The sequence below is a fragment of the Colobus angolensis genome, unplaced genomic scaffold, assembly GCF_000951035.1.
Source record: "Colobus angolensis palliatus isolate OR3802 unplaced genomic scaffold, Cang.pa_1.0 Scaffold43, whole genome shotgun sequence".
Taxonomy (NCBI): domain Eukaryota; kingdom Metazoa; phylum Chordata; class Mammalia; order Primates; family Cercopithecidae; genus Colobus; species Colobus angolensis.
This window is the reverse complement of record NW_012117710.1, coordinates 2,259,742-2,273,923: the sequence shown is the minus strand read 5'-3', so window position 1 is coordinate 2,273,923 and position 14,182 is coordinate 2,259,742. Positions and strand designations below refer to the sequence as shown.

Below are 14,182 nucleotides of genomic sequence, written 5' to 3'. Positions count from 1 at the left end.
CTCCTGTCCTCGCTCCTGTCCTCACTCCTGTCCTCACTCCTGGCCCTGTGCGGTGCTGAGTAATCTTTCCATCACTATGGGCCTCGACAGACTTTTTGATTTTTAAACCACATGAATATGTTTTTCATTCAAAATATTAGATCTGGAAATGAAGACAAAACTAGACAGCTTCTTACAGTGAACTACAACTGGCCCCATTCCGGTTGCGGCCATGAAGGTTTGTTTTGCATTCTTTTCCCACTGCGGAGAAGGGAACTCACCGTGGTCACCCCGAAGCCTGCTTTTGTTTCTCATCTGAATTGTGCCTCTGTGGTCCCCCGTCATCAGCTCCTTCTACACCCCACAGTCGAAGTCCTTTCCTGTCTTTTCCTCATTTCTGAAGATGTCCTGAGGTCGCTTTCCTGTCCCTCAGTGTCCCCTGCACTCCACCGTGACATCACCCTCTGAGAGTGGCTGACGGACACACTGACTCCCAGGCGTCCTGCCTCGGGCTGGTTCCCTCTGTGCTTCCAGCCAAGGTGTGGTGGACGGAGACTTTCTCCGCACAGGCTCCCCCAGCTGAGCGGGGGCCGCCACGGACGGCATCCCCCATCCTGTACTTGTGTCCCTTTCCAGTTTTCCCTCGATGTTATCGCTGGACTCGGAGAGCTTCACAGACATGTATTTAAAAATGAAGCTGTATAGCTGGATCGCCTAACCTTTCGCTTCCTTGTCACCCAGAGGACAGGACTTCCCCAGCATGGCTGGCCACGGACGCCTGGTCACCGTCGTGCTGTCTTTGCAGGTTGAAGGTCGAGGAGCTGGAGGGCGAGCGGAGTCGGCTGGAGGAGGAAAAGAGGATGCTGGAGGCACAGCTGGAGCGGCGCGTGCTGCAGGTGAGGGCGGGGCAGCCTCTGGGGGCGGCACTGCCTGGGGCCTCGCATTTCTCTGTGCAGCGTGAATGTCCGTGGTTCCTGCCGCCACAGAACACCTGTTTTCCGGCTCGTCTGTCTGAACTCTCTGGGCTCTCCTTCCTCCCATGTGCACCGCCTTGCCTGGCGGGGAGGCCGTGCCGCTGTGAGGCCTGCACTGGCCGCCCCCGGGGTCCTCTCCGCCCTGCGCCACCCACACGCCTGGTATCGGTGGAGTGGGCTCTGGGCGGGTTTGCACTCTGCCCACCCGGGGTCTGCCGTGGCGAGGCTGGACTGCTGTTTGTGTTCTCTTAATTGTTCTCTCTCTTTGGTTTTCATCCTCCTGTCTGAGTTGCTGCGTGGCAGGAAGCCCTCAGGTTGGAGGTTACTGGGTTTTTGGACAGGCCATTGATTTTATCTTGGCACCTATTAGAGGCAGATCAAATCTATTTTTTATGACCAGTTCCTGGCGATGGGAGGAGTGACATCTGTGGTGACGAGCGGCTCCGAGCCGCGCTGGCCTGTCCTCAGCCTAGGACCTGTCATCTTGTTTTAATTGGGCCATGGTGTCCAGGGAGGGGTTACGGAGCTGCTGCCCACCCACCAGAGGCTTCGCGTCAGAGCTACTGAACATCTTTCTGGGTGTTGGGCCGAGCAGAGCCTGAACCTTGCTCCTTGATGCCCACGTTGCCTGCTGATGGGGGGTCAGGCATCTCCGCAGGCACCACTTATGGCTTTCCTGCTCCCGCTTCCAGCCCTTTCCCCAGGGCACCCTCAGCGGCCAGCCCTTGGAGCTGGTTGAGGCGTGAACGAGGCGAGGGGTGTGGGTGAGTGCTGTGCCAGCACCTGGCGAACACCTGGCGGGGCCTGGCCACCGTCCTCGTCTCGTGCAGAAACAATGTGTGCTCGGGAGCTCACTAGTGGAGCACTCCTCTGTGGGAGATGCCAAGGGCTGTCACACACCACAGGGTTGGCATGAGGAATGGGGCTGGCAGTGTCACCTGTGACCCTCCCCTGAGCTCTGCCAGGGCCTTGGAGGGGTGGGGGCTCTGCCCCCCGGCATGTCCTGCAGCTGCTCAGAACTGAGGTGTGGTGTTGGCCACCCAGAGCATGGGTGCCACAGTGTGGCCAGCGTGGCCATTTGGGGAGAGGACAGGACTGGGCCTGGTGAAGCAGATGTTTATGCCGTGATGTGACCTCAAGCCTAGCCCAGGATTCAGGAGCTGTTCCTCCTGGGTCAGGGCAACAGGGATGACTGTGTCTGGATAGCGTGGGAGAAATAAGTGCAGAGCAGTGAGGTGGGGAGGCCACTGGGGTTTGGCCTGTGGAGTGTTGGGAACTTCTAGCCAGCCCTCCAGCTGCTGCCACCTCTGACACCACCTACAATTTCAACCTTAGTTGGGGGTGTCCAGGGTGGCCCTGGGGAAGGTGAGGCCTCACAGGCCCTGTGGTGGCTTAGGCTGCCCCTGGCTCTGGACACCCAGGGCTGTGCAACTGAAGGAAATAATGTAAATAGGGATCCATTTCCAAGATAAAGTGCCTTGAACCGGCTTAGGTCAGCAAACTACGGAAGAAACAGAATGTACCAGGCCCCTGCTTGGATCACCGATGCCTGTTTGTCGGCCTCCCCTTCCCCCCATCCCCCACACCCACCTTACTTGCCCTCATCCAAACCAAAGAAGTTTAGTCTAAGATGAAAGTTTACTAGTCTGCAAAATAGTTCGTTTTGTCTGTTCTTATCGGCCTGCCCAGCCACTTAGATTGTAAGTCAAATACCTGAAGAGACCCTGAGCTGACTAGGATTGCATTGCATTGTGGGCTGCAACAAAATGCAACAAGACAACCCTAAAAAAAAAAAAAAAAAAAAAAAAAAACCTACAGCCCCTGCCCAACAACCAATAGGCGATGTCCAGGAAGACTGTGACCCCCGCCCCCGCCATAGTGCTCAGCCTGTGAGGAACCGGGGGAGGGGCCTGTGCACTAGGGGATAAGTGGCTTGTGACCATGCTGGGTGTGCCTGCCCACCTGACACCCGGTCTTGCAAGACCATTGAAAGTCTCTCTTTTGGCCGGGTGCGGTGGCTCACACCTGTAATCCCAGCACTTTGGGAGGCCGAGGTGGGTGGATCAGCTGAGGTCAGGAGTTCAAGGCCAGCCTAGCCAACATGGTGAAACCCTGCCTCTACTAAAAATGCAAAAATTAGCTGGGCGTGGTGGTGGGCACCTGTAGTTCGAGGCAGATTGCAGTGAGCCAAGATCGCGCCACTGCACTCCAGCCTGGGCAACAGAGCGAGGCCCCAGGAGCTGACTGCCGCCCCCGTACCCCCTGTGCGATGCCCTCCCCTCTCCCTGCTCCCACTCCCTCTGGAAGCCTCAAGTCGGGCCGCTTCAAGGAAGATTGATTAAAATCAGCTGCAGTCTGACTTAATTGGGAACATATGCTTGGAGAGGGGCTTGACTAGTTAAAACTTTTTGTAATTAGTTCACAGCTGGTTGGCGAGGAAAGAGAATTCCAGTTACCCCTTAGAGCTGGGCGCGAGTGCCGCTGCCCTCCCGCGGTGCTGGGGCCAGGAAACCGGGGCTGGTAGGGCTGTCATTGGGCACTGCTGTGGCACTGGGCACTGGCCTTTCTGGGTCTACCTACGAGCCCAGAGCTGTCCACACACTCATTAGGGCCAACTGTGTGCTCCCTTGTGTCACTGAAGGGGCTGGAAGTGGGTGGGTGAGGCCTCGTGGGCGGCGGGGCCTCCCATCCAGTGGTGGGGGTGGGAGAGCTTGGGCGCCCACCGACGGTGGCTGGCCGGGCTGCTGGCGCCCCCTCTAGAGATGGGGAAAGTGAGGCCCCCAGGGAGCCTGCATATGAAGGAGGAGCTCAGACGCTCCATGTTGGGGAGGCAGAATGAGGCTTGAACGTGTTGCAGTGTTCTCAGGTGAAGACAGAAATCGGGCAGACCCCATGGAACTCCAGATCTGGCGGCAGAGGGACCCTGTGGCGATTGGTGCAGCTGCAGGAGTCGGGTCAGGTGGGCAGCACAGTCCCTCACCCCACCTGCAGCCAGAGCCTCCCACCCCACTCCTGTCCCCACCCCCTGAGTGTGCTGTGTGCTTTTCCACCGGCCTAGAACCAAGGAGCTGGGGCCCCAGCGCTTTGTCCTCTTCTGGCTCCCGGCTGCCCTCTGATGTCCCACCTCATGGTGGGGACACTGGGCCTTGCTGGCTTGGACCCCACAGCCTGGGGTGGGCCAAGGCTCTGCCTCCCACCGGCTGCGGCCTGGCCTCGGCGTGCTCCCCAGGATGTGAAGGGCACGGGCCTTTCCTGCAGGCTGTCTCTGGAGATCTCAGGTGATGGCTCCTGGAGGGCCCTGCACATACCTGGTGAACCAGGCCTGCATGGCGGCCATTTCTGTTATCCATCATAATACCGTCGTCCTCACCTCTGAGACACGTGCGCGTTTTCCACATCTGTGGTTCTGACGGGCCACATCCCCGGATGGAGGGCACCGAGCTGGGGCGGGACACATGGTGAGGCTGGTGGGGGCTCACAGGCCGCCCTGGGTAGCGAGGGGCACGTCCAGTGGAGGCCGCACTGGGCAGGACACCAACCTTCTGGCTGGGTGGGCGCATCTCCACCTGACAGTCCCACCCGACAGCCACCGGCTTCTGTGCAGCGTGGGCCAGCACCCATGCCCCATGGGGCCCCCGTGTCACCCAATAGTGATGAGAGCAGCATTCAGACTCAGCCCTGTTGGGTTTTTTCAGCATTTGATTCTGAACATTTAAAGATTCATTGTGACGCTGAGAGAAGTCTGCAGCGAACCGCTGTTCACCCACCACCAGAGCTCCACCGTGGACGCCCCGCCGTGGGGCCTCCTGACAGCGCCTTATCCCTCGCCCAGCCGCCGCGCCGCTTCATTCTTCTGACGCGCTTTAAGTAAATTGCAGACATCTGCACACTTCCTCTAAATGCCTCCGTGTGCGTGTAATTAAGTAGAATTCATCTTTGGGTTCTGAAGCCCGTGCTCCAGCCGTTCCTCAGTGTGGCCTCATCACGGTGCTTGTTTGGGCAGGTTGGTGGTCAGGGCTGGTGCAGCCCCCCAGGGCGGCTCCCTCCCCGCCTCACCTGCCTACTCCTCCCTGGCGGGGGCCTGGGTGGGGTCTGTGGCTGGGGCTAATCTCAGTGCCCCATGTGCTGCTCAGGAAAGAGACCAGTCAGGAGCCCCGCGACGTTTAAAATCAGTGCATCTGTTTTGGGAAGGCGTGGGTAGAAGAGTGCCGGGTTCCCGGTGCACAGAGGCTGGAGGCACAGAGACCGTTCTGTATGCACCAGCAGGCAGGCGGTGCAGTCCCTCACATCCCTGGTCAGTGTCCCTGGGACCAGGACGGGGCGGACCCGTCACCCCTTCTCACCCCCTCCCTGAGATGCCATCCCTGTGGCCCCCAGGCCCCTGGAATTCTGAAGCCCCCAACCCTGCAGCTGCCCTGGGAGAGGGCTGCGTCCCCTCCTGGAGCCACAGCTGCCCCCTTTGTGCCGGCGTCCGTGCTCAGGTGTGGTGGGCTGGGGTGGCGTCCCTGTTGCTGTCCTGGGGCCTCCCAACAGGTGCTCTGAGCCAGTCTCCTCAGGTCTAGCCTCTCCCGCTTGCTGGGCTCCTCCTAGTGATGCGTGTGGCTCATCCGTGGGACCTTTGTTCTGTGTTCGGCTCTTTCTCCTGCAACTTCTACCGTGCTGGAAAGAGTGTGGCTTCTGGACCGGGAAGACGGGCCTAGTGTTAACGTGGCGGCCTTGGGAAGTGCTCCTCTCTGAGCCCTGAGGGCCTCCTGTGTGAGGCAAGAGAGTTGAACTTTTCCTGGGAGGCAGGATCATGAGAGGGCAGCTCTGTGGGGCCTGTGGGACTCCGTGCCCTCAAGCCCAGCCCTCTGTGCGTGAGCTGCCTTCACGCACCTCCTCTGTGCCAGGCGGTGCTGTAAGCCAGGGCACAGCAGGGGCCAAGCAGCCACAGCCCTGATGTTCCTGGGTCCATGTTCTGCGGGAGTCATATAGTGAGCTGATGGTTCAGGTGGATGAAGTGCTTCCCGTCCGTGAGAGGAAGCAGGTCATTGGCACAGGGCCCCAGGGACCCACGTTAGGTCCTGGTGGGGACCAAGGGCTCCTGGTTTCCTCCCATGCTCAGGGAAGGACAGGAGAAGCACCCACACCGGACCGGGCTGCCAGGGAGGCTGTCAGCCACAGTCCTCGGAGCAGCGTCCGAGTGTGTCCTGTGACCACGCTCATTTCCTTTCTGCGAGATCTCGCTGCTCCACGGATTCCCGGCAGCCGATGCCATGTGTGAGAAACCAGGAATGTTCTAGCCACGAGGGCTGAAGTTGGCCATGAAGTTGGACTTCTGTTTTAATCTGAGCTTCCTGGCAACCTAAGGAGAAAGGAAAGTGTGGTCACTTACGTAATTCCTGTCATGGGAGTTTGCAGACTTAGCACAAGATTCTACAAGAAATGTCTCCAATGGGGGCTTGGCCATGTCCATGTCCACGTCACTGATGGAAAAGTGGCTTTGTTTCACCACACAGACCAGCAAGTCCACTGCTGTATACCTCCCCAGAAGAACCAAAAGCAGGGACTCGTGGATACGGGCACCCGCGTTCACAGCAGCCTCGCTCACGGTAGCCCAGAGGTGATCTCACCCAGCGTCTGTGGACAGACGCGTGGATGGACACAGTGTGGTCCTTCCATACAGCGGAGTACCCAGCAGCCTGGAGAAGGAGGGGCGTCCCGACACCTGCCGCAGCACGGATGGACCTGTGGACGCTGGGCTGGGTGAAACCGGCCAGTCCCAGAAGGACACAGGCCATGTGACTCCGCCTGCATGAGGCCCCTCGAGTCATCAGATCCAGAGAGACAGGAGGTGGAGAGGCTGGTGCCGGGGGCGGGGCTGGGGCAGGGGCGTGGAAAGTGTTGATGATGTGGGCTTTAGTCTGGAGAGCTGAGGAGGCTCTGGAGATGGACTGTGGTGGTGGCCGCACAGCGCTGGGAGTGTGCTGAATGCCAGGGAGCTGTGCACTTAGAATGGTGATGGCAGTCAGCTTCCTGTCACGTGCATTTCACCACAGTGAGACCCAACAGGCAGCTTGTTAGGAGTGAGCCACACCCCAGATGGGAGGAGTAGAGCGCTCCGAGTGGCTACTCCGACGCTGCCCTCACACGGCCTCGGTCCTTCGGTCACTCCTGCCCTCCTCAGGCCCTTCATCCACCAGCTGGTCCTGCACCTGCTGCCTGAGCCCTTGAGGCCTCCTGCCAGCTCTGGCCGAGTCTCAGGCAGGGTGGTTTAGGCACCGGCTGTTGTTTGTGCTCTGTAGTGGGGAGATTGGGATAGCAGAGACTGCCCAGGACTCCTGCTCATCCGCCAGTCTGGCAGGGACCCAGTTCACTCCCTTGGCAGGCCAGGGGGAGCAGTCTCCTGGGTGAAGCCCACGTGTCTTGGAAGGAGGAGGAGGACCTGTGGTTGCAGCGGGACCAGGACACCACCGCTTCCCCCTCCTCCTCCTCCCAGGAAGGATGGGCTTCGTGCCCAGGGTGGGTGGCCCGCGAGTGCCCTGTGCACTGACCACACTGCCGTGGCGGGAGCTCGGGGAGATGGCTGGTCTGCAGATGGGGCAGGCGATGGGCTATGAGCTGAATGAGGAGCATGGGTGGTGGAGCCAGGACCCCCCCCACCGCGGTGCTCACTGGGCTCTCCCTGCTCATCCCCCCTTGCCCACGTGTGCTGCTCCCCCCATGCTGAGTTTTGCCAAGGGCCCCACTGGAGCACCCTCCTCCTGTGGCCTGCAGCCGCTCACAGGGGCAGCAGAGGGTGGCGAAGGACCTGGGTGCAGGGGTGGAGGTGAGAGCTGCAGCTGGAGGTGGACATGGAGGGGCTCCTGTGCAGGGTCAGGTGTAGGGCTCAGAGCCAGGCCTCAGCCTAGGTCACTGTTGTCCAACCCTTCCTGGCAATTGGGGTTTTTATCTCTTCCCTCCAAATTGTTTACAAGCTGCTCTCAGCAGATCACCTTCTGAAGGACTCGGGTGGAAGTCAGCGGGTGATTACCAGCACCGGGTAATTGGCTGTGCCGAGAGTCCTTCATCTGCTGATGAGGCCCGAGGTCAGGGGAGCTTTAATGAGGGCGTGCGGGCCTCGAGGTGGTGTGGGACGTGCAGGAGGGTGGCAGAGCCGCCGGTGGACGGACGGATAGACGGATGGTGTGAGTGAGTGTGCCCGAGCTCTCGCTTCCCTATCACATGGTGACCATCCTCGCCTCTGGGTGATGTGAGACTGAGGTCGGGGTTCTGGGGACTGGCCCAGAGTCACACAGTTGTGGCTGATGGAACTGGGACCCAACTCGGACTCTGCCAGACCCCTGTGTCTGCTGCCTGGGCAGGCATGGGCATAGGCACCTGGCCTGCAAGCCCTTGTCCTGTGTGTAGAGATTGCCCAGTGGTCTCCGCTGTCCCCCTAGGTAGAGACGTGCCCAGGGACCCACCGCTGAGCACCTCGATCTCCTCCAGCCTGTCCCTGCTGCTGCCACTTGGTCTTGCACTTGGGGTAGAAAACCAAACTCAGAGGTGGAATCTGGGGGGTCCAGGCTCACCCAAAGCTGATATCCCTGAGCATGCCTGCAGCTTCTCCGGGGCCTCCTCTGGGAAGCAAGGGCCATGGCCCTGTCTGCAAGTGCCCTGCATGGAGTGCCAGTCCCCGCAGTTCTTGGACATGGCACAATGGAGGTGTCCCCAAGCAGCTGCTGCTGTAGGCACTGCATCCAAGGGACCGATGTCCTTTTGGTTCCCGGGTGTATCTGCAGGGGAACGGATGAGAACAGCTTTTCAGAGAAGGGAAGCACAGGGCCCTGCTGGTGCCTGTGGGGCTTGAGGGGAGGTGGAAAGTGGCTGCGGCTCTCCTGGAGGCCCCTCCCTGCTGCCCCCACTCGGCAGGACTCTGGGGAAGGGGAGGCACTTTGCTTCTCTCATGAGGAACTGGGTTTGCACCTGGAGCCTGCCCGTGGCCTGGTTTGCCAGATGCCCCTCGGTTCTCAGGGACGTCTTGGGAAGGACTTGGGTCCTCAGACAGGGTTGGAGTTCGAGGGACCCAGAGCCGGGTGCATGTGGCGGAGGGAGGAGAGCCACGTCTCTGGTTTCATCCCGTGGGTCCCCCTGGGCGATGCTCGCGTGCCTGGCAGAGCTCCTTTCAGCCTGAGACCATGTGCACGTCCGTTAACCCGCCTGACCTTTCTATGGAGTTGGTAGGTCACCGTAGTCACCACTCTACAGACAGCCAGTCAAGGCTCAGAGAGTAAGCTAGTGTGTTTGCACATGCTCTGGACCGCAGAGTGCCAGCTCCAGGGGCTGTGCCCCGGATTCCTCTTAGGAGAGCCGCCCTGGAGCCTCAAGAAGCAGGGCCCAGGCGCGTTGCCCCGGCCGGGCTGGTCCCTTGCTGGCAGGTCCAGGGAAGCCCCGCATGGCGTCCTGGGGCGGCAGCTGTCTGTCCTTCATTCTGGATCCCGTGTGTGTGTCGGGCCCAGCCCCTCCTGTGTCGTACAGGTGTCCGGCCTGGGTCTCTCTCTGGAGCTGTGCGTCTCGTCTCTGTTCAGGGACTGCTCCAGGCAGGTGGGGGCAGATGTTAGCCTTGCTGGCTGCCGTCAGGACCATCTCCTCCTCACCACAGGCACAGCCCCTGGAGGCCAGGAGTTTAGCCCAGGGTGATCTGGTCTCATCCCTGGCCAGATTAGGAAGGGTGCTGTCCCCGCCCCGCTGACCAGTGGAGACTATCACGTGCCATCCTCCCTGGCCACTGCAGGCCACCCGCCCCTTCCCTGCCACGCAATCAGAGGCTGTTATCAGGGGTGTCATGGAAGGAGTCCCTGACCCTTGCTGGAACCAGGACAGGCATGACCCCTCCCAGCTTCCTCCTCCCCTGGCCCTGCAGGGTCTTGGGCCAGGAAGGCCAGCCCCAGAGCTGTGTGGTGGCCTCAGCGCTGTCTCCTGGGTGCCAGTGTTCTGGCTCCACTGATTCGGCAGATGTGCTGGTTCACAGGGGGTGTCCCGCTGAGGAAAGCTGTGGCCCCTCCCTCAGGCCCTCCCTCGCTTAGCCTCTGGGCAGGGCCCTGAACGGAGGCTGTGCAGCACGCAGCCATGGGGGGTGGAGGGGGTTGTGGGTGGTGTTCGCTGGGGCCCACGGCGCAGCTGTTGTGGGCTCACTCGCAGGCTGGCTTTGCTGTGGACTCCTTGGCTGTGGAGAGTTTCCATTCCTGGTGAAGCCTGGCTGTGGGGCATGTGCTGGAGGGGCCTCCGGGGGCTCCGCTGTGTGACCCTGGGCCACTCCCTCTCCCCCCTGCAGCTGCTGCAGACGAGGCCCGGGACACCCACTCCCCATGGTGGAGCGTTCAGCTCTGCAGAAAGGCAGCTCCCAGGGTCCTGTCCTACCCCCATCCTCCCACTGCTCGTGGGCACTGGTCACGAGCAGCAGCGTGGCCTCTGTCCTCAGGCCTCAGTTTCTCCCTCTGCTCCAGTCTGCCCTCTCCCTTCCGTGTGCCTCTGCCTGTTCGGGAGCCACTTTCCCGGAAGAGGTGGGACACGGCCCCACAGGCCCCTAAGCGACAGGCGTGTACGGGCGCGTCCAGCCCCTCAGCCCTCCTGCTGGCCCTGCTCAAGTTGCCCAAGGTCAGGCCGCTGTGGAGGGCAGGGCTGGGAGGTGCGATCCTCACCTGGGCTTGTTGCAGAGGCAGGTCCCACAACCCAGCCGTGAGTGGCAGGCAAGGCCACAGGCAGGAGATGGGAAGGCCGGGCCTCTGGCTCTGCCCTGCCCCGGCCCAGCAGGCACAGCCCAAGCTGCCTCACTCTCCTCCCCGAGCCATTTCCTTCAGTCAGGAGAGGTATTGATTGAGTTTTGAGGCCGGGCGATCTATAAATATGCATGAGGACTGGCAGTTATTTGACTGTGTTTTCCATTCCCCTGTTGTCGCTGCTTCCTTCCAGCGCTTTCTCTGCTCTCGGCATGCGCGTCAGGCACAGGGCGACAGGCGCCTCCCTCCCCAAGTGTGTCCTGGGCCTTGCTGGAGGCAGCTTCCTCCCTGGCAGGGACCTTGAGGGCAGGGCCCCTCAGAAACCACTTCCTTTGCCCAGGGCAGCCAAGGGCCCATGGTGCCCGGCCCCTGCACGCACCAGGGCGTGGGCTCCTGGCTTTCCTGCCCACTGCTCCGGGTCTTATGAGCATTTCGGCCGGAAGGAAGGTCCTTAAGGTGAAACTCACCACACTCACCCTCACAGGTGGGAAACCGAGGCCCAGAGAGGATGGAGACCTGCCGGCAAGTTAGGGACAGAACTCATAGTGGGAACAGAGATTGAGCCAACGCCAGCCACCACCCAGCCTCTTCCTCCAGGACTTGGGCTGCAGACAGTCCCCTAAAGACAGAGGGAAACAGGCAGTCAAGGCCGAGGCCTCCTGGGGGCACAGGTGTGGGCTTGCAAGGCAGCCCTGGAGCACCTGCACCCTCTCTGGGCCTTGTCTCTCCCCGTGCAGACCCCTCCAAGACGGCTGTGTCTGTAGGTGGGGCCCTGTCATCTCCAGAACCCTAGGCCCAGCCTGGAGGGGAGCTTGGAGAGACAGTAGGCCTGCAAGTAACCGGGGATCTGCCCTGCCTGTCCCAGCATTCTCCTGCCGCACCCACCAGCCGGCTCTTCTGTTTCACTGTGCTGGTTAACGGCACCAGAGCGCCTGCTCGCTCTGCAAGTGGAAGATTTTTGTTGAGTGGATGATTGCACCATCGCATCCAAGGAAGGCTCCAAACTTTTCCTTTTGAGATTCTCGTCAGCGTCTCAACAGTTTTCTCAGCTGTGAATCAAACAAGGCAACAAATTTTAGCAGAAGATTATAGCCATTTTTCCCCTTTCTTCCTGGAAGCTGTCATCTAACAGCCGATTCCAGCAAGGTTGCTCGATCTCCCATCTGCTTGAGTTGAGTGGTGCCAGCCCCCGACGGTGCTCCTGCTTGCTGGCACGCACAGTGCTCAGCGCCCTACCTAGGCGGGTGGGGTGCATGGGGCTGGGGGCAGCACTGGAGGGGCTTCTCCCCATGCCTGGAGCCTCACACAGACCTCCTGGGCTGGCAGCTGGCAGTGGGTTCTGTGAGCAGGAGGTGTCCTGCCAGAATACACAGAGGGCAGGGGTGGCCCTGAGCAGATGGACAGATGGGGCCTGGGAGGGAGTGATCTTGCCTCCCGGGCTGCAGAGCCCACCCCACATCTTCACCCACCCCATATCCGCTGCCTCCTGGCCCCAGTGCAGAACCCGCTGGCCCTTTCTCTGGGCTGGAGGCTTGGTATGTCCATGGTGGGAAGTGCTTGGGTCTTTGTGTAGGAGGATCTTGAGGCTGCACTGGTCTGTGCCCCATCTGGGATGCCCCCTGGACTACCTCCTGCCCTGGTGGCCCCTCTTCCCCTCCTCCAGACTTCTCAAGCCACGCTTTGAGCCCCTTGGTGCCCCCAGCCACAGCCACGCCATGCAGAGCCCTAACCCCGGTCTGCGGCCCAGCGCCACCACCTTCCACACACCTCCGAGGGGTCACGTGAGTGCTGCGTGACTGTGTTCTCCAGAAAGCAGCAGATTAATGAAACAGGGCTCGCAGAGCACCGGCCGGGCCTGGCACCCCATGGCATCTGCAGATGGCCGCTACCCTCACCCTCCTTCCCTTCATCTCCAGGGTGGGCCCAGCAGCAGCTCCTCTCCCATACCCTCCACTGCTCTTGGGGTGCAGCTGTGACCCAGGAAGTGAGAGGGGGCCTCCCCACAACTTGGAGAAGGGTTCCAAGCCATTTCCCGGGACCTGCTGGCTCTTACTTCGTGCATTACTTTAACCACTCTAGCGACCTGGTTTTAAGCCCACAGGAGCACATCCTAGTTTAGTAAGGGTTAGTCATCATCATCCATTCATTCAACAGATACATCTTCCACATGGAGCCTGTGCCGGGACAGTCCTTGGTACTGGCGGTGCGGTGGTGGAAAGCAGTCCCTGTCACCACGGAGCTGGCCTTTCTGGCGGGGAGGACGCCTACTGAGATGAGTGTTTAGGCTGATGGGGGTATCCTGCCGGCAACAGCAGTCACCCTTGGCAGCCGGCCTCTTTTGGGCCTCTGCTGAGCAGGCACCGAGGCACCGTGCTGCTTCCCTGCTCTGCAGGGAGAGGCAGAGGCCTGGCCCCTTGCAGCCCCCATCTATCTGGAGGGTCTCAGGTGTCCACTGTCTGCTCCCAGTGGCTGACGGCCCAGGTGAGGGGCTGCCCATGCCTGTCTCCCTCTGCTTCCGATTCTCTTGGTGGCCACCGCACTGTGCACTTGCAGGGGGTGCCAAGCCACAGAAGCCGGGCCAGCCAGTCTCCTGCCTGTCAGCTGCCTGACTCATGGGCACTTTGTCCCCGTCAGATGTGGAGGTGGCCTGCAGGCTCCCAGAAGCCACCAAGGCAGGGCCCTGTGGGCGCACCCTGACATCACCTGGTCCTGCAGACTGTGGTCACTGCACTTGGTGTCCGGGCCCAGCTGGCAGGAGTGGGACAGGGCCGACGGGGTGGGGGCTGGTGGTCAGGCCACGGTGACCTGGAGGCTCTTCTGGCTGTGGAGGAGGAGGGTCTTGGGGACAGGGACCCCCTTCAGCCTCACATTCCCCAGCCCAAGCAGAACAAAAGTAAGGACATTTCCTTACAGAGCCCCAGAGTTTCTCCTTCACCCGGGAGCTCCCTCCAGGCAGCCCCTCTCAGCCCTTGCCCTCCCCCTAGAGAGCTGCTCTTGAAGTTGAAATCACCGCACATGCAAAGGAAAAGGCTGGTTTCCCGTGGCTGCGTCTGTGCTTCCTGCTGTTTCTCACTCCCGCCCGGCTGCCATTTCTAACAGCGCTATTGAAATGCCATGCACATTCCACGTCACTCGTCCCTTCGAAGGGGGCAGTTCAGTGGCTTTTATGTCCATGGCTAGTGCAGCCACTGTCACCCTTCGTCACAGGACGTTTTGATCACCTCTCAAGGAGGCCCGAACCCTCTAGTTATCCATCACCCTGCTGTCGTCTGTGCCCCAAACCCTCAGCTACCAGTCGGCTACTGCCTGCCTCTGTGGGTCCGTCTGTTCCGAGCGTCTCCTGGGAAGGGAGTCCCGTGGCCCGTTCCGAGCATCTCCCGGGAAGGGAGTCCCATGGCCCGTTCCGAGCGTCTCCCGGGAAGGGAGTCCCGTGGCCCGTTCCGAGCGTCTCCCGGGAAGGGAGTCCCGTGGCCCGTTCCGAGCGTCTCC

General features: G+C 60.9%; 1 protein-coding gene across 4 annotated transcripts in view; it reads left to right on the top strand.

Annotated features, from left to right (window-relative positions):
• Positions 1-14,182, top strand: part of MAD1L1 (MAD1 mitotic arrest deficient-like 1 (yeast)) — a 416,346-nt gene that overhangs the window by 271,999 nt on the left and 130,165 nt on the right. For all 4 annotated transcript variants that reach the window (XM_011956957.1, XM_011956959.1, XM_011956961.1 and 1 more), the window contains one exon: positions 785-875. In XM_011956957.1, coding sequence (XP_011812347.1) covers positions 785-875 — 91 coding nt within the window. The remainder of the gene's footprint in view (positions 1-784; positions 876-14,182) is intronic.